The sequence below is a fragment of the Phascolarctos cinereus genome, unplaced genomic scaffold (genome assembly GCF_003287225.1).
Source record: "Phascolarctos cinereus isolate Bilbo 61053 unplaced genomic scaffold, phaCin_HiC Scaffold_4;HRSCAF=312, whole genome shotgun sequence".
Taxonomy (NCBI): domain Eukaryota; kingdom Metazoa; phylum Chordata; class Mammalia; order Diprotodontia; family Phascolarctidae; genus Phascolarctos; species Phascolarctos cinereus.
The window spans coordinates 572,007,965-572,027,926 of NW_027555847.1; the positions used below are offsets into that span (position 1 = coordinate 572,007,965).

Sequence of the window (19,962 nt, forward strand, 5' to 3'; positions counted from 1 at the left end):
ATTTTTATTCATTAAATTTTTCCCAATTACATGTAAAATTTTTTAACATTCACTTTTTAAAATTTTGAGTTCCAAATTATCTCCTTCCTCACCTCTTGTGAAGGCAAGCAGTATAATATTTGTGGTACATGTGAAGTCATGCAAAACGTTTCCATATTAGTCATGTTGCAAAAGAAAACACACATGAAAAATAAAGTTTAAAAATATGCTTCAATCTGTACTCAAACTGATGTTTCTAAAATATACACTTAAGCATGTCAAGAATGTTTCATGGCTCCCTGTTGCTTCCAGAGGTAAAAAATAAACTGTTTAAGGTGGGCATTTAAAGCCCAATACAGTCTGGCTGCCCCTTACCTTTCCAGTATTATTTCATATTATTTGATCTTCGTGCACTCTCAGTTCTAGTCAAACTGATCTAGCTATTATTCCCTATACACAACTTTGTGCCATCTCTTGTCTATGCCTTTGCTGAAGTGGTCTTCCACATCTATAAAACATTCCCTTTCCACTTCTGCTTCTTAAAGTCTCCATATCTTTCAAAGCACAGTTTTGGTGCCACCTTTTAGGAAGCCTTTCCGGATTTGCACACCTTTCCCTCCCCCCCTGAGTATTTTTACTTGCCTCTTTTTGAAATGACTTTATATTTATTTGTAAACACATTGTTTCTGCCCAGTCGACTATAAGTTCCTAGAGGAATAGATTGTTTGAGTTTTGTCTTTGTACCTGGCAATCTACATATGGTAAGAACTTAATAAGTGTTCTCTTGAGACAACAATGTAAATAGAAAGAACAAGAAGAAAGAAAATGGATACTATGTAATTGAAATGCTCAAGTTTGAAACTCTGTACAAGGGAGAAGAAAATACACTTTCTTTGCAGATATGAGGGGTGCTGAGTGTACTGGCAGGCTTGGGTGATGGCTTGGTTAATTTGGCTGAATTACTTTTTTTTTTCCTGTGTCACTAAGGATGGTTGTCTGGGGAAGGAAGAGTGACAAGATATATTTAGAAATGAAAATGATGTAAAAATGAATAAGATTTATTAAAATATTCACTAGAATTGAATTTCATGTTTTATGCAACCTCTTTCAAAGAAGTTTTTTTTTATTAAAAAATAGAGATTAAAAGATAATGTCTCCATATTGATAAATAAGGCTTTTCTACTCTGGTAATTGATCTATTTGGAAAATGTGATTGAGTAGAATATTCCATTTTTTCCAGCTTTCCAGATAGTAGGTGGCACTATGCCTTACTGTCTCTCATAGCCCACAGTTAATAACAGCAATAGAAGGCCCCGTTTGTTATTCTCCACATTTTAAGAGACCTAGGCTATGTCATCAGCTACCTAAATCCTCAATAGGCTAACTTTGCAAAATTGTGTAACACCTTTTAACTTCTCTTTTTATCTGTAGGTCCTCCTAAGCTTTATCTTTGGAAAATGAATGAATTTAAATTTGAATATCAATACATACCACCTGTGACCGTGCATTTACCTGAAGAAATCACCACATCCAAGCTATCTTCCTCCTCTGTGGAGGGCTTTGAAGCCAAAATTGCAAGTCTGGTAGAAATGTTTCTTGTAGAGGTATACAGGTGTAAGCTTTGCCAGTTCACCAGCAGCATAAAAAATAAAATCAAGACGCATGTATTTAACATTCACAAACAGGATGGGTGCCATCGCAGTTCTGAATGCCAAGAAATGAGTACAGATCCAGATGAAAATGATTCCTACACTATTGGAGATGAAATAAGTCAAGAAAACAAAGAGAATGAAGAGAATCTGGAGAAAATGTCTTTCCTGTTGCCCATGTACAGAATGCTTCATAACATGAGTCCTGAATGCTGTGACATAAATCTAGATAATCATAGTGACAGTACCCATACACCCAACGCATGTGATGTAAACACACTATTTGAAGAAGAATCTGGACAATTCCATCTGGGGGAACCGTGTTCTATGGTATCTAATCCACTGTCCTATTCACCAGACCTCTCTGACTCTAAAAAAAGCAAGGAAGATGAGGAAGCCCAATCTGAGCATCTAATGTCTCTTGGCCTGTGCCGCATCTCTAGTGTGAAATCTCTAGGCATGCAACAGAAAGTACCCAAATTAGGCACAAAACAAGAAATGGGTGGAAGTCACAAAAGAGACACAACTGACTTAAGTAACTCATCTCAACCATTGAAAGATATTTACTCCCTAAAAAGTGGTGATGAAAGACATCTATGTGCCTCTTGTGACCAGCAGTTCACATCCAAAGATGCCCTTGAAATACATGATAAATGCCATAATGGAAATCAAGGATTCCAGTGTCTTTACTGTAATTTCAATGTGACTGAGTGGAACTTAATGGAGAAACACTTAAAATCTCATAAGCCGGTGAAGAGGAGCTACCAGTGCCTAACATGTGAGAAGGTTTTTATGACCCAAAGTGCCTGGAAAGTGCACAAGAAGAGTCACCGTGGGAGGAAAGGTGCTCTTCAGCACCCGGAGGGCAAGGCCCTTTTTGAGACAGAGCCAGCAGAAAACCTCCCTTTGGCCTGCCGTCATGAGGGTTTGTTTAAGTGCCCTCACTGTGATTTTATTGGTGAGTTCTGAAGAGTTGCTTTCAGCACTTATGCTTATCATTAACCCCTGGAGGTCTCTGTGTTAGACATTAACAGTGATACACCCATGGTTTTCTAAGGCACCGGATTTTACTGTCAGCTTCTTGCAGCTTGTGGTAATTACAGGGCAATTTCATATACATAAGCTCTAATGGAAATGTGTATGTAGAAAATGACTTTTTGGTGCAGTTTGCATTTTCTTCTCCCGTTAATCTGTAACTTCTGCAACTTAAATGCCTTTAATTTTATTCTCTCCACATCCATGTTTTTGGTTCAACATGTAGTCACTTGAAAAAAATAACATTAAAATATAAAGGGTTTGTTTAACTAAGTTTTGATGTTTAAAATCTAGTTTTACCATTTTAATGACCTTTTTTATTTAGTTTACAATAAATGTATCTCTTTGAGATTAAGGATTTGGTTAAAGAGATTTCACCTCTACCTGTAAACTGGTATTTGTACTTTTAATTCAGTGATGCCACTGTCACTGTTCAGCTTTGTGCACTTTTTTCTATATATTTTTAGATCTTGTCATAGACAAGTATTATTGAGTTGTTAGGTCTGTCTTTTTCTTTAAGAAATATAGTAAATTCTTATTTAAATTGTAAAAAATGTTTTCAAGTTTCTTTTTGTTTTTTTAAGGTGATCAAACTCAAAAATATAAATTCCATAGCAGTAAGTTTATATGGTAAATAGATATACTTGGTCGATTTACGTGCAGTGATTGCTATGCCAACTTTACTCAAGGACTATCAGAGCTCAAGGACAAGGTTAAATCAAAAATCCCCAAACAAATTCTTTTATGTTTTGAGAAAGTTTATTTACAGTTTCTAGTAATGTTTCTTCCTTCTTGATGTTTCTGTCAAGTTAGTGTTTTTCTTTTACTGTAGTAGTTCATGTTGGGCAAAAAAACAAACAAACAAAAAACCAAACAAACCCTGCTGACTGCTCGTAACTATCAGTTTCCCAAAAGAATTTGTTAGCTTTTGAGATCTTTTCCAGCTCTAGAGATATGATTCTATGATTTCACTGGAGTGAATGAGAATGTAACTTTTGGATGAATATTTTGGAGTTTGTAATTTGTTAAAAAGTTCCTATCAGCAAATTTGCCAGGAACAAAAATACAGACATTGTCACGCTATTACCTTAAGAGATTAGCCACAGACCACCCAGAAGACACTGAGAACAAACCACAGTTCTTTTGTATGTATTAGTGATCATTTCTGGATGAAGTGAACTACTCTCCTAAAAGAGAAGCACGGATTGAAGGTAAGCAGAACAGCGAAATAGAGGAGCAAGGCTGATGTGCAAGAAAGATTGCTGATGACATCATGGAGACTTAAGGGGAGAGGCTTTGCTAGCATTAGAAGCTGCATTTATGATGCTTTGTTGCTTGAACTACACTTTATTGTTGATAGCACTAGACTATTTGGTACCTAGTGATGTATCTGTGTAAATACATCAGGAAAGATTGGTGATTTGATTTCCTCTCTCATTGTAAATTACAGCCCCTTCATGTCTCGGGCACTTTTCATGAATTGTTACTAAAAACTTCATCTGGTGACCAGTTTCTTGGTGATCTCGTTGAACTCAGCCAGGGTAGTGTTTAAACAAGACATACAAAATAATTACCAATACCGTATTTGAAGATTTTCTTCCTTCTTAGAAGCTCCTAGAATTTGCCCCTCGCACTGGCATAGGCTTTGAGAATTCAGAATCCACTCTATGCCATAATGTATCATGCAAGGAGAACTTTAGTGGAGATAATTCTATAATATATTTTGAAATTATACTTGCAGTACATGTACTGTATATAGTCACAATAAAAGAATTTTCTGGTAGCTACTAATGTTAAAATATGCCAAAAATATAATTTAATAGTTCCTCTAAATACATATATTTCTTTTTGTTTTTGTTTTTTAAATCTTTAAAACAGATAGCGATTGGCCTAAGGTCCACAAACATCTGAGTAGTACCCATGACTATAATGCCAACTCACATCCATGTACTGAGTGTGAAAAAAAGTTCTTCAGAATGTAGGTAACCTTTATCACAACTCTCTTACAAAACTAATTTGTTTGAAATTTCAAGGGTTAAGAGCAGGTGGGGAAATTGAAAGTAGAGTAGTAGAAGGAAATGGTAGTATACTAGGAATCCTGGTAAAAGAGGTTTTTGTTGTTTTAAACAAAATACAGACTAAATTTAGGATAAAATAAAAACTAGAGCTTTTAAAAAAAATCAAATTAGTAACCTGCCTTTTGGTTAGTATGTTTTTATAGGTAGATTGACAATATTCTGAATCCTCTAATAATGCAAAGAATTTAGTGTAAGTCACCTTATTTTTGGTAAAATCTAAGAAATGTTTGGTATAGTTACTATAGTTGTATTTCAGATCATGTAGATTACATCTGATAGCATGTGTGGTATCACAGAGTCTTTTATATTCTTTTCTATGATGACAATATAATTTCTCCAGAAAAATTTCTCTGATCTTTGGGAAACCCTGAAAACCATTTAAATGATTCATATACTCATTTAATCATTTAATTTTCAGAAGCTACCTTCTCATCCATTTCTAAGGGCATTACTCTGGACTTTCATTTCAGGGTTTTTCCAGAGATTAAAGGCATTTTATTACCCTCATTTTTCTTTTTCTTTCTAATCATTTGGCACACTCCACAGTGTGGGAGTGCCAATATTGTATGTTATTTAAAAGACCAATTAATATAAAGATTTTGAATTTTCAGTTTTTCAGGATTAGCTATTTAAAGCAATTTTTGAACTTTAGAAAGTAATCCTTCACATAAACAAATTATCTTGCCTACTCTTCATTTTAGGAAGTTGTAGTAGTATTGCATGATTTAGTACAACATGATATTGTATAATTGTCCAACAGACCAGGAATGTTGTCCCTCTCTACCTAGGAGTCTAACAACATCATATAGCCCATTTTTATTCTTTGTCTAGGTGTGTTCCCAGTGAAAGGAAAATATCACAGGAGTGATGCTACTCCCTATATCTTTGGTTAACCTGAAACTGCTGCTCATTGTATAATTTTAGTAGAAATGCAAATGAGCATGATGGTTCATTGCCAGTCTGCTTTTTAAGATCATCTTCACTAGTTAATGAAATACCTAGCTGATAGTTACTTAAACATGATTACCTCTTCAGACTGAGTTGCTACTCTTAATTCTGTGGTCAAGACAAAAATCAATGATAAGGAACAGGATTGTATGTCTTTAGAACAAAGCATGCAGGACCAGATATCTTCCAGTCTTTAATAAATTATTTTGTTAATCATTATTAAGCCACTTTAGACTTTTGTTTTAATATCCATAGAAAACGAATCTAATTGTAAATTGCTCTAAGACTCTTGAATGAAAAGCATTGCGTAGTATAGTGTTGTGTCTTTATTTTAGCATTCAATTTTGATTGCTTGAAGCTATCTTGGAGAACTTTTTATTGCATTTTGTTCAGCATAAATATGTTAGATATTAAATTAGTCTTCTCATAGCTTGGATGAAGTACTAGTTAGTGGGCCTGTTATCTCGCATCTAAAGCATAAGGTTTTTGTTTTAGCAGTTTTTACTGTAAATGGAATTGCACTTCTTGTTGAAATTTATTTTAGCCATGAATTCTTCTATTTTGATTATTGGTTTTTTTCTTCCTATTTGTATAGAGCAGATTTGAAGATGCATATGTCCAAACACAAGAAAGCCAGGGCCTTTCTTTGTTCATTATGTGACCAGACATTCAAATACAGACGTCAATTGAGCAGGCATCATAAGCATGTGCATCAGAAACTGAATATAAAAGAGAGAAAAAAAAGAAAGAAAGCAGAGGTTAGCCTCATTTATTCAGGCACAGAAGCCACAGCCAGAACCAGGAAAAATGCTGATGAATTTACCTGCAAAATTTGCAACAGGTATGACTTGTTAAAGTTAGATAATTATGGTTAGATATGGTAACTGTCACCAGCATTAAGGCATTTATTTCTTGATATTTTTGGTCTGTTTTGGAATTTAATCATTGTTCATATAATGCTACATTGGTTACTTTGTGTCTGTGTTAAGCTTTATCTTCAGGTCTGTAGTGAGATGTTCCACAGCATTCTGGGATTTTGTGTACTTTGAATAGAAGTTTTGTGGGCAAAAAGAAGACTCTTTACCACTTGACAGACTTAGAAGTACTATACAGATCAGGTATTACTTCATCAGGATCCCTTCACCCTTCCACATTTTCTGAGTTGTAAAAGCTTCTTTGTTGTTCACACATTTCATGAAATAATTTATGAGAATGCATCTGGATTCAGTTCTTACTCAAGACTGTATTGCTGTGGTTGAACTAGCTTCTCACCTAGGATTATGATTTTTGAATTTCTGTATCGTCAAATTATAAGCCCTTTAAAAGACAAATCTTGGGGCAGCTAGGTGGCGCAGTGGATAGAGCACTGGCCCTGAATTCAGGAGTACCTGAGTTCAAATCTGGCCTCAGACATATAACACTTACTAGCTGTGTGACCCTGGGCAAGTCACTTAACCCCATTGCCAGCCCCCCCCCCAAAAAAAGATAAATCTTTCTTGTGTTATATTTGTCATCTGTCGAATATAACATGCTGCTTATTCTTTCATATATTGGCTTGATATTTGGCAATTGTGATACAACTTTCCTGTCCATAGTAGAGTGATTATTACTACACATATTTTTGTCACTAACATGAAAAGGATTTTTCTTAGCATTAACTTCTGGGATTTAGTAGCATTTTACATTAATAAATACCCTTCCAATATACAGATTAGCTCAAGCACTGACCCTATAATTCATTAACTATACCTGTTGTCTGAAATATGTGTGGATAGACAGAGTATGTTGTCATTTGACTTAGTTTAGAAAAGCAGAAGAAAGGGGTATGATAATCAACTATCCACTAATGTGTTAGAAAAAATGTAGTTATGCTTCTTGCCTTTCCCAAATAGATAACACTCCCCAGCTTCTCCATTGCCATCAATGATTACTTCATCTTCTTTTCTAGGCTTCTGTGGTTGACATCTTTTACATTCCTTTCTTATCTTTATCTCTCACATTTCCTCAGTGATGTCTCTCAGAACTGACCTTCATTTCTACAGTAGCCAACCTAGTCTAAGCCCTTACTATGCCAAGCTTGGAGTATTATAAAAGCCTTGTAGGCCAGTCATATAGTCAATCTTTTTCTACCCCATTGCATTTGACCAGCAACTACAAGTGTGAATGAAAACCTAAAAAGTTATCCCTCTATTCACATATCTACTGTAGTATACCTACTTTTCCTCTTATGTGAAATTTTAAATTTCAAAAACTTAAATATAAAATGTCATTGTGCCCCTATGTTTCTCTTTGGTGTTGTAGTTTCAGATAACAAAACTGACTCCCTAATCTGTCTTTTGGATCTAATTTTCTTCTGTTATGAAGTATAATTCTACAGTAGCTGGCAATCTGTTTTCCATTCTGTGTCTTAATTTGCCAATTCAATCTTTTGGGCCTTCATGCATGTTAATTTTACTTAAACTGTAATCATCTCCTTTCTACCAGTCTATTTTTTTCATCAAGATGTAGTTTTTGCTATGTTATTTTACACTTGTTCATAAGTTACTATGTATTTGTTTTAAGTGGGTGTTACTTTCTCAACAAATTTTAAGCTTTTGGGCTGCAGGAGAATACATTTCATTTCAATTTTAAAAACCTCTGTTAAATGCTACCATATGCCAGTCTTTCTCATTCCTATTTACTTTGCTAAATTGAAAAGCATTTATTAAGCTCTTCTATGCCAACCACTTTGCTAAGTGTTGAGGACACAAAGTAAGGCAAAAACACTGTCCCTGACCTCAAGGAGCTCACAATCTAATGAGGAAGACTGCATGCAAACAGCTATGAATAATAAAGGATATACACAGAGTAGAGAGGACATGATCACAGAGGGAAAACACTAGTGTGGAGTAGGAGTGGACACAGGGTATTAGGAAAGGCCTCCAGCAGACGGTGATATTTGGGCTGAATTTTGAAGGAAGCAAGGGAAACTAAGAGACTGAGGTGAGGAAGCAGAACATTATTGGTATGGGAGACAATCAGTGCAAAAGCATGGAGAAGGAAGATGTAGTGTCTTATGTGAGGATGATGGAGCCCTTAATATTACGTAAGAGGGAAGTTTAATTAAATTGGAGAATAATTAGCATAGAGAAGATAGATAGTTTACATCCTTGAGAACTGAGATCACCAAGTGAAGTAATGTAGAAGGAGAAAAGAAGGCCCAGGACTGAGCCCTGTGGACATGACTTAATGAAGACCCAGTAAAGGAGACAGAAATTCTAAGAATATTAGAGAGAGGAGTATGATCAACTGTGTCAAAGGCTACAGAGAGGTCAAAGGATGAGATTTGAGAAGAAATCTTTGGATTTCAAAGTCAGGGAATTTTTGAGAGAGCAGTTTTGGTTGAATGATGTGGTCAAATGCCAGGTTATAGAGAATTAAGAGAGTAAGAGGAGAGGAAGTAGAAGCATCTATTGTAGATAGCTTTTTCAAGTTTAGCCACAGATGGCAGAAGAGACATGGGATGATAGTTAATGGGGATGAGAGAATCAAGTGAAGGTTTTTTTGAGAATGAGGGAGACATGGGTATGTTCATAGGCTGTAGGGAAGCAGCCAGTAGATAGGGGGAGATTAAAGAGAAGTGAAAGAGTGGGGATGATAGAGGGAGCAATCTGCCAGAGGAGATGGGATAGAATGGGGTCACTTCCTTAGCAAGGAGCAGGCCCATGACAGAAGGCACATGAGAAATATGAGAAGGGGAGAGGGCTTCTCAGTGAATGGCCTCAATTTTTTTCAGTAAAATATGAGACAAAGTTCTCAGCTAAGAGGGCAGAGAGAAGGAAAATGCAAATTAAAACTGGGGCATTCTTATAAAATTGGCAAAAATAATTTGAATTTTTTTTTTAGGCAGTTGGGGTTAAGTGACTTGCCCAGGGTCACACAGCTAGTAAGTGTTAAGTGTTTTGCTCAGAGGCCGGATTTGAACTCAGGTCCTCCTGATTTCAGGGCCAGTGCTCTATCCACTGCGACACCTAGCTGCCCCCCAAAATAATTTGAAATTATAAAATTCAGTGTTTGTGTGTCTCACGGTAAATAAGCATTCTATTACATTGTTAGTGGAAATATAAATTGGCAAAGTCGTTTTGGAGAACATGTTGTCTGATAATGTATGATGGTAATAATAAAATTGATCACATCATAAATTGAAGATATGGTACAGTGAAAAGGGCACTAGAATTGGAGTCCATTGGACCTAAGTTCAAATTCCTTCTCTGTTACTAGCTGCCTGTGTGATCTTGGGTAAGTCATTTAATCTCTCTATACCTCAGTTTCATCATTTATAGAAGGAGGGGAATAGACTGGATTAGACTACAGCAGAGATTCTTGACCTGGGTTCTGTGAACTTATTTTTTACTTTTGTTTTTTCTTTTCTTTTCCTTTTTTCATTTTAATAGTTCAACCTTATCTACCCCTGACTTTTTAGGGAGTTACTTTTAATAAACATAAAAGTCTTAAAAGAAAGTCATGAAGGGCTAATGGTGAAATTGAATACCTCAGCAAATAGCAAGTAGTGCTGAAGGACAGCAGGCCTTCCCTAAGCCCCAGCATGACACCAAGCGAGGGTTTCTTCTCCATATCCGTGAGGGTGAGGGTGCTGCTCCACTGCAATCTTACTCTTAAGACTTCTTGTTGCTAACTTGTTAGCCCATATTAGTCATCTAATAAACTGCAAATGAGCAGCTCCATGACTAAGGCCTCCAAAGCCACTAGATTAAAGAAGAACCAGATTCAGACTACAATCATTTTGATCTCTTGGGCAGTATAGCAGAGCCACTGGCAAAATCCTTTGCCTGTCTACCTTTCTCAGTTCAATTCAGTATGCATTTATTGTGTGTCAGGCAATGTGCTAAGCAGTAGTAACACAAAGACAAAAAACAAACAAGACCTGCCCTCAAAGATCTCACATTCTTTGTGAATGGAGACAATCTATAAGAGTAGAAAGAGTACTGACTCTGGAATCAGAGGACCTAGGTTCAAATTTGAATGTTACTACCTGTATAAACTTGGGCAAAGTTACATTTGTAACCTTCCTCCCCCTCAGTTTCCTCAACTGAAAAATAATTCCAAATTGCTTTCTATTTTACCATTTTATAGCTCCACCAACAGTATATTAGTGTGCCTATCATTCCACAACCCTTCCAACATTGACTATTGCCATGTTTTGTCATTTTTGCCGTTTTGCAAATCTCAGGGTTATTTTGATATGTATTTTCACCATTATTAGTAATTTCAAGCATTTTTTCATGTGGTTCTTAACACTTTGCAGAGAGCTGTTTGTTCATATCCTTTGATTACTTATCTATTGGGGAATGACTGTCTCTCTCTCTCTGTCTCTCTCTCTCACTCACACACACACACACACACACACACACACACACACACGTGTACCTTCTATTCAATGATCCTATTAAAGAGCTATATCCTAAGGTTATTAAAAGGGGAAAATTAAGACTTATTTGTACCCACCCCTTCATCGAGGTGGGAGATCAACAGATATTACATATTGCATATGTTTTCAGAATTTTTCTATGATCAGTTGAGCTGATTTTCTTTCTCTTTAAAAGATACTATTTGTCATATGGGACAACTCTTTGGGGAGGACAAGGGGGACAAGGATACCTGGGATAATTATGACAGTATAAGAAGCAGAAAATATAAATAAAAACTTTTTAAAGATGCAGGGGTTATACGGGTTACGCTGTAAAAAAAAGAAAGATCTGTCACGTATTAATACATGCTTTCTATATAGTTGTTAAAAACTGGAAAGAACTAATATGCCTAACAGTTGGGATATGAAAATTAATTGTGGTATAACAATGTAATGGACTGTAAGAATGTAATAAGAATATAAAGAAATGTGGAAAATGCGGCAGAGGAATAGATGCAACATTTAAAAATCATGTATGTTATTTATAGTATTTTATATGTATCTATATACTTTTAAATACAGCTCAAAAAGATCACAAGAAGACTTCAAATAAGTGGTTATTCTGAGTTTTAAATTCTTTTAACAATATATACATAGTTGGGCTTTTATGGCTTTGTCTTACTCGTTTGTATATGTTCAGATTATTACTAAGTTTTATAATGAAAAATAAAGCTGTTCCTACCTGTCCCAATTTTTTATATAACACTTTCAGTCATAGCTATTATCTTAGAAAAAGTACCATCTTTGGAGTCAGAGGACTTGGATTCAAATCCAAGTCAAATCCTGACTCCAACAACTACTACTTATATAACTTGCTACAAGTTATGTAATAAATCAGATAATCATTAAGCACCCACTATGTGCCAGACAGTGGGGGTACAAAAACAAAAAGTGAAATACGTCTTGCGCTCCAGGATCGTATATTATGTCTTAATCACCCTTGGCTGAACTTAGGCATGTATGCTGAACTTATTTCTTCTCTCTGTTTCTGTCCCTGTCTCTTGTCTGGATGTCTGTCTGTCTGTCTCTGTCTCTGTCTCTGTCTCAGCAAAAAAAAAATCACCCTTTCCTTCTTATTCTGTGGTTTTACTGTGCAAAATGTACTCATTTTTCTTGTCAGCTTATTTACATGCTGATGAGAAAAGAAGGAGAGTATTTGCTGTTACAACAATCCTAAATCGTAAAAATATCCTTGTAGGAAAGATTATAGTATCCTCAAACAAGACATAATGAATTGAATTACAATAGTCGTAGTTTAGCGGTTGTGATAGAAGCATAAGATGCTGGCATAAAGTTATCTTCTGCTGAACCACTTCCTGGTTTTGCTAGTCATTCTTGTGAAACAGAGTACTTTCCTAGTTTGTTCTTGAAATTATGAAATATTGAGCAATATTGTTAATTTTCTTTTACATCTTGCTTGTCTAACTCCTGGATCTACTTCTCCCAGTACTTCTCCCATTTGTAAAAATGATTAATACTTTGTAATATAGTTTGAAATCCTATAATGTCAGACTCCATGTATTTTTATATTTTCCATTAATTCCTGATTCCAAATCCATTTTCCTATCTGCTAATCCATACTTCTTCTCATGAATCTTGGTCTTAATTTTAAGCCAGGTAGGTAAAATATTTATAGTTCTTATTCTCCAAAACTTTTTAAAACCAACCTAAATTAACTTGCTTTTAATAATTGATTTATTTTTCTATCGCTAAAAGCCCTCACTTAAAAAATAATTCCCCACACCTGACCTCAGGAAATCTCAAGGAATAAACTATAAATTCAGAATAAACCTTTGATTTATTATTATTTGTTTATTATTATTATTATTTTACATAATAATATGTAAAATCTCAGCCTAAAACAAACTATAAAATCTCAGCCAGTAAGATGATGTAAAGAACTATGTGGGTGGGACATCTGTGGCCTCTTTATACTTTGATGGCTATCATTATGAACAAGGTGGTTCACGTAGATCTGTGACTTCAAGATTTTAACTTTCCCTTGGCATCCAGAAAGTGTACATACAATTCACTAGAATTTTACCTACAGTACTGGCTTTTTTAACTTTAAAATATGAATAAACCATCTATAAGCAACACAAAGATTTGTAGAGACCCTACAGTCTCTTGTCTTTGCTAAAAATAACTCCCTGCCTAACAGGAAGGCAAAGTCAAACTATCTGTTTATGTGGCTCCAAATGTCTGTCCTGTACCACCTTCTCTTCTTCTAGATACAGTTTTTTCTTGGTGATCTTATCAGTTTCTGTCTTGTCCATCTTATTATGGATTCAGTTATCTATCTGCTGATAATTCTCAAATCTACTTATCCAACATTAACCTCTCTTCTGACCTCCTCTCACTTTTCAACTACCTATTGTCCATTTTGCATTTAATAGACATCTTAAGATGTCTGTTAACCTGTACGGTGTTATGTAGGTATCTTAAACATGTCCAAAACCGAACTCATTATTTTTCCCCCCAAGCCCTCCCTTCTTCCTAACTTGTATTACCTAAATTACTGACTCTTCTAATCACTAGGCTTCCCCTTCATTCTTCATTCCCACCCCCCACCCCCACCATATCCAATCAGTTTCCAAGTCCTATCAATTCTACTCTTGTAACATCTCTTCATATGCTGCTCCTCTCCTTAATACTGCCACTATCCTTATCACCTCATGCCTGTACTATTGCAATAGCCTTCAAGTTGGTCTCCCTGCCTCTAGGCTCTTCCCCACTCTAGTCCATCTTCCACTTAGCAGTCAAATTGATCTTCCTCAAGGGCGAATCTGACCATGTCACACATATTCCCCCCATACAGACATACATTGTTTATAAACTCTAGTACCTCCTTGTTACCTCCAAGATCAGCTCTTCATAACTTTGCCCTTTCCTGCCTTTCCGGGCTTTTTACACCATATTCCCTTCCAAGTGCTCTGAAATCCAGCCACAATAGCCTCTTTGCTGTACCTTGCACACAACATTCCTTCTCCTGACTTGGTGCATTTTCACTCATTATTCCCCTTTGTCTGATATTCTCTTCCTTCTCATCTCCATCTCTTAATTTCTTTGACTTCCTTCAAGTTCCTGCCTTCACAGAGGAACTGGGAAACATTTCCTATTTCCCCTTAATGGCATTGCCTTCCCTCTATTGTTTCTCTTCAGTTTATCTTGTTTGTGCCATAGTTGCTTGTATACTGTTCCACCCATTAGACTGAATTCCCTGGGAGCAGGGACTATTTTTACTTTCTTTGTTTCCCCAGTGCTTAGTACAGTGCCTGGTGCACAGTAGATGCTTAATGCTTGTTGACTGGATAATGGAAAGAACACTGGATTTGGAGTCAAAGGACCTGGGTTTGACTCCTAGCTCTGCCATTTAGACACTTAATAAATGCTCGTTGATTGAGATTTAAGTTTTTGGATGAGGTAGGAAAATCATATTCCCTATAAAATTGCCTTCAAACAGAAAGAAACAAATTTTTATTTGATCCAAGAGGTACTTCCGTGTAAAGGATAAATAAGTGGCTTAGGAGTCAGGATAGCCTAGGTTCAAGTCCCATCTCTGACATATACTGATTGATCCAGTGGAAGTAACTTAATAGCCAGAGGAGTCTAAGCCCATTCTTCTAGATCTGCTATTTTTATAAGGTTACTGGTATGCTTAAGGCTTCACCACACTCAGTTGTAGTTAGAACTGTCTGCTAGACTCTTCCACAGATTGTTGATGTGGCACAGTTATGATCTCACCTTCCACATCCTGGTCTTCCTGTTTAATCTTCAGAGACCTGGTCTTTTGCTGTGGTCTATCTTTCATGACCCCATTGCCCCACTGGCAGTGTGACAGCTGCCATAGTAAGCCTTTTGTTTGAAAACCCCACATAAACCTGGGCCCTCAGCATCACTCTGTCTGCTACTCCATGGGAGGGTGGAAGGAAGGTAGATGACTCTGTCCTTGGCTGAATTGTTATCCATCTGTCTGTATCCTCCTATGCCATGCTTGGCTTTGAGTATCAGTAAACCATTTTGATCTGTCCTAGAGTTGCGCCATGTTTCTTTTACTGGAACTCTCCTCTAAATTTTCATGATAGTCACTTAACCTCTCAGTTCAATGTTCCAGGCAGTTCTTTAAGACTACATGCTGCACATGACTAATATGGAAATATGTTTTGCATGATTTTACATGTATAATTGATATCATATTGCTTGCTTTCTTGATAGGTGGGGGAGGGCTAGAGGAATGGGAAGAATTTGGAACTCAATTTAAGAAAAAGAATGCTATAAATAATAAATTTTAAAAAAGGAAAAAGACCTCTCAAAAAGACTACATGTTGCAGGGGAGATGCCAACCTGAAATGATAGAGAGAATTTCCTTGTTGAGAATTCCTTACACTAATGTATTCATAATTTTAGTTTACGAAAAAGGAAAGTCAGTTAAAAAATAATTAAAACATAATATGAAAATACTTCTTTCTCTTCTTTCTCATTCCCAAATCCCCAAAGGACAAAAGGCCCTAGAAACACACATAACAACTTATTGCGATGACGTTCTAGTTATCAAACATTTATTAAGGATCTCTTATGGGCAAGGCACATATTAATATTCTTGAAAACCTTCCTAATCTCGTCTTAAAACTTCATTAATAGTGATATCAATGTATTTGTAGATCAATGTCTTACAGATTTGGGATTATTATCATAAAGAAATGGGAAGGGCACATGGCTCCATATAGATACATATAGATATAGATGTTGTTGTTGTTGTTGTTGTTGCCTTGGAGGTGGGGAGGGGGCTGCATAAAAATAAGGTCTAGAATTCTTAAAATAATTTTTACTCTTCCTGAACTCCAACGCTAAATCGAGCAGGCATTTGTCTCTATATAGTTGTTGTCTTTCATTCTCAAAGAGGACCAAAATGACATCACTATGTTGGAGTCAAGGTACAGTGTGTCCAGCTTTGACTGATCAGACCAATACGAGCTCGGAAGGCTCTACCACAGGTTTGGCACAAATAGTCCATATGAGCATTTGGAGTGGAGATGGCTCTAAATTTGCACATCTCACATAATGGATACATGGTGGAAGAGAAAAAGAGGATTATACATGAAACTGAAAATCTTTGTTATGTACAGTTTACTTTTCTTTTTAAGTATGTAAGATAAACCTGTAGCTTTCCAAGCTGTCCTGATTGTCTGAAGGCACATGATTTTTCCCCAAGCTCTAGGTATCTTTCTGTCTTTCAGCTATCTTTTAGAACCAATTGTTCAGTGTCCTTAAAACTGAATGTTAATCTTGTTAGAATAACAAGTTAGTGGTCTGACAGCATACAGCTGATTTGGAAAAGATTGCTGTATTTTAACCAGTAATTTACCATATATTAAAATATAATCAGTTCAGTTTTTTGTTCTGTTGTGTGGCTCTTGCCGTATTCAGTGCCTTCTGACTTCATCCTCAATATTCATGGGTGTGTGATTTCAGTGTAATCGGCAAACCTTTGGCCTCTCTCATTTCTTCTGAACCACCTGTGCCCACCATTGCACTAAAGTAACTAAATATCACAATGTATGTTGATTTAATTTGGGAAAGGGTCAGAAGGTACTAATTGCGTTCTTTGTAAGATTTCTCTTTCTGTAACTTCAACAAATACTGGAACATAGGATGTGATTATTTTCATGGTGGAATTTTGCAAATGCACTACAGGAAGAGCACTACAATACAAAATGACCAAGTGTTTGGTGAAATATTCTTGTGTTTTGATGTACAATAAAGCCAGTTCTGCCAACACCTCTATTTGTTTCTCTAAGGGGAACTTGTAAGCTATCCTTCCATTTGGCTTCAACTTTTAATCTTTTGTTTAGAGGACCAGCAACTAACTTAATGTTTATAGACAATCTAAAAACTGTAATTTTGAGCTTCTTTTTCTGTAACTGCCACCTGCCATCGTTGAAGAAGTGGAAGGACTGTCACAGGAATCTATAATCCTATTGTATAAATTACATACAATTTTAAAAAATTATTTGTGTAACAGTGAATAGTTAATGATGACTTCTTACATACACTCTCATTTGTATCTCACCACAGCCCTTTGAATGAAGTCACTATTATAAGTATTACTCCCCTTTTCTACGTGAAGACACTGGTTTAGAGAGGTGCCTTGTGTCTTGTGCAGAGACTTGCAGCTCAGAAGCAGCAGACCTGGATGGGGGTGGGAGGGTGGAGAATGTTGAATTTGGAGTCAGGGCATGAGTTCAAGACATGGCCCAGCTAGTGTGCCTTAGGCAAGTTACTTAACCTTTCCTACCTCAATTTCCTCATCTATAAAATGAAGAGGTTGGACTAGATAATCTGTAAGGACCCATCTAACCCTAGCTCTGTGATCCTAAGAATTCTGGTCTTTTGATGGCAAGTCCAGGACTCATTTATATATGATGTCAGCTTTCAGTCCAATAAAATATTTTGTATCACCTAACATTTTCATGCTGGATATGTTATATTTTTGTTTCTAAGGTGTTCATTACTATGATATCTCCATATTTTTAAAAATATCAATCTTATATTGTATAAAGGAAAATACATAGTCAATATTAACAGTTTTCACCATTTAAATTTTTCTGTGCCCAGGTTTTCATGGAAGTTGTGCTGTGGCTGTACATAATTTTCTAAAATAATGGGTTGATAAGTTATTATCCATAAATGATTCTTTATGGTAAGATGTTAAATTGGTTTTCTTAATGGGACCTCTCCTTTTTTTCTAGAATTGTGGGTGTTCTAGGATCCTATTCTTTTCACTTTTTTTTAACACATGGTTTGATTAAGATGCCCTTTATTTTGATTTTTATTATGTCTTATTATTCAGGAACTAAGGAACAAACACTTCTCATAGAAGTAACTTATAAAGAAAATATCTAGTTTTTCACCTGGTTTCCCCCAGTAGCACTTTTATTTCCTACTTGTGGAACTCTGTTTCCTCACCCTTTTTGGTTTTGGATAGCCAACCATTCTTCTTGAATAGAAAAATGGACGCTTATCTTTAAGTTCCAAAGTAACATGAGTTAACTATCTAAACCAAGAACCCACACTTTGAAAATATCATTCATTCAGCAAATACTCCAGTGCTTCCTGATAGCAAGGCTCTCCACAGATTAAAAACAAATTCATGTTTGCAGCAGTCTTATGATTATTTTCTAGCTCTAAAAGGAGCCATGAAGTTTTTCTGCTGTATCGCCAGTATTTTGTGGTCGTGCAGTAACTAATGTAGATAGCTCAAATAATGATACATTCAGTATCAGAACCACTTGAGCTATTCAAAATCATATTTTGATTGCAGAGTAAAAAGTACCAACAAGGAAATCTTTTTTCCTCAATTAAATGAGACTCATCTGCTGTAACTTTGTGTTCTCGTGCTTAGATGAGATACTCAAAGCTATTATGCAGTATTTTGGTAGTTCATAGATTTTCTTTTGTTTCTTTGTTTTCCTGATTTTCCTTTTATCTCTTTGTAATTCTTCCAGGAAGATTTTGTTACTACATATGTAGTTGGGCTCTCTTGTTTTCCAGTGGTGGTATTGAATTTTAAATATTGTAGTCATTCACAATGCCTCTCTAGTCCCATTTATTATTTTGGTATTGGAACCTAGAGTTATTGGTAAGAGTTTCTTCTCATTAAGTTTAGATCCTCTTAGATCTTTTTCTTTATGCTAGCTGCAAGTCTTGTAAACACTTTCCTTTCCTTTATGTAGTAAGTCTTTAAGCTGTTCTTGTAGGAAACTTCATTGTAAGAATTTTTCAGAAGGACCTTTTAAAAAATGTCAAAGTTGAAATCATTTCTGATATTCAGTTCAGCTCAGTTCAACAAGCATTTATTAGATCTACTTATGTGCCTGGCACTGTGCCAAGTGCTAGAAATACAAAGAAAAAACCTGCACTTTCTCATAAGGAGCTTACATTTGAGTGGGGAGAAACAACACGTACATAATTTATGTGTATAATACATGTAACATGTTTATATTTATATAACATGTAATTTCTAAGGGGGGAGGGCATTACTCCTAGGGGTTGGGGATAGGGCAGGATCAAGATAGGCTCCTTATATAGACAGAACTTGAACTGAGGTCAAAGTAAGATGCTAGGGATTTTATGAGGTGGAGGTGAGTGCATTCTGGACAGGGGGAAAATCTATGCAACACAACAACAAGCTGGCCCGTCTGTGCCATACAGTATACGTGAAAGGGAATGATGTACATCAAGTCTGGAAAGGTAGGCTAGAGCAAGATTGTACAGAACTTGAAAAAACCAAACAGAGGAGTGGACATTTTTTCCTAGAGAAAAAGGGGAATCCCTGGAGTGTCTTGAGTATGGGAGGCACATAGTTTGACCTGTGCTTTAGGAAGACCAATAAGAATTTGGAGAGAGAGGGCAGCTAGGTGGTGCAGTGGATAGAGTGCCAGCCCTGAAGTCAGGAGGACCCGAGTTCAAATCCAGTCTCGGACCAAACACTTGACACTTACTAGCTGTGTGACTCTGGGCAAGTCACTTAACCCCAATTGCCTAAAATAACCCCAAAAACAAAACAAAAAAAAGAATTTGGAGAGAGGGAAGATAATTAGGAGGCTAGTGCAGTAGTCTTGGTGAGAGGTAAGTGAGATTATAAATTAGGGTGGTAACTGTGAGTGGAGAGAAGTAGACTGATGGGAGAGATGTTGTAAAGGGTAATTTGACAAGATTTTCCTGTAAAGCTGTGGATGTTATCTCCATTTTACAGATGAAGAAACAAGCACAGGGATTTAGTGGTATTGTCAGGAAAAGCATTCAT

General features: G+C 36.1%; 1 protein-coding gene across 2 annotated transcripts in view; it reads left to right on the forward strand.

Annotated features, from left to right (window-relative positions):
- LOC110199116 (uncharacterized) overlaps positions 1–19,962 on the forward strand; it is a 56,003-nt gene that overhangs the window by 17,695 nt on the left and 18,346 nt on the right. For both annotated transcript variants that reach the window (XR_013486276.1, XM_020973818.2), the window contains exons 2-4: positions 1,411–2,586; positions 4,542–4,641; positions 6,285–6,530. Coding sequence is in view for 1 of the 2 variants with exons in the window: in XM_020973818.2 (XP_020829477.1) it covers positions 1,437–2,586; positions 4,542–4,641; positions 6,285–6,530 (1,496 nt within the window). In the remaining variant the exon portion in view is untranslated. The remainder of the gene's footprint in view (positions 1–1,410; positions 2,587–4,541; positions 4,642–6,284; positions 6,531–19,962) is intronic.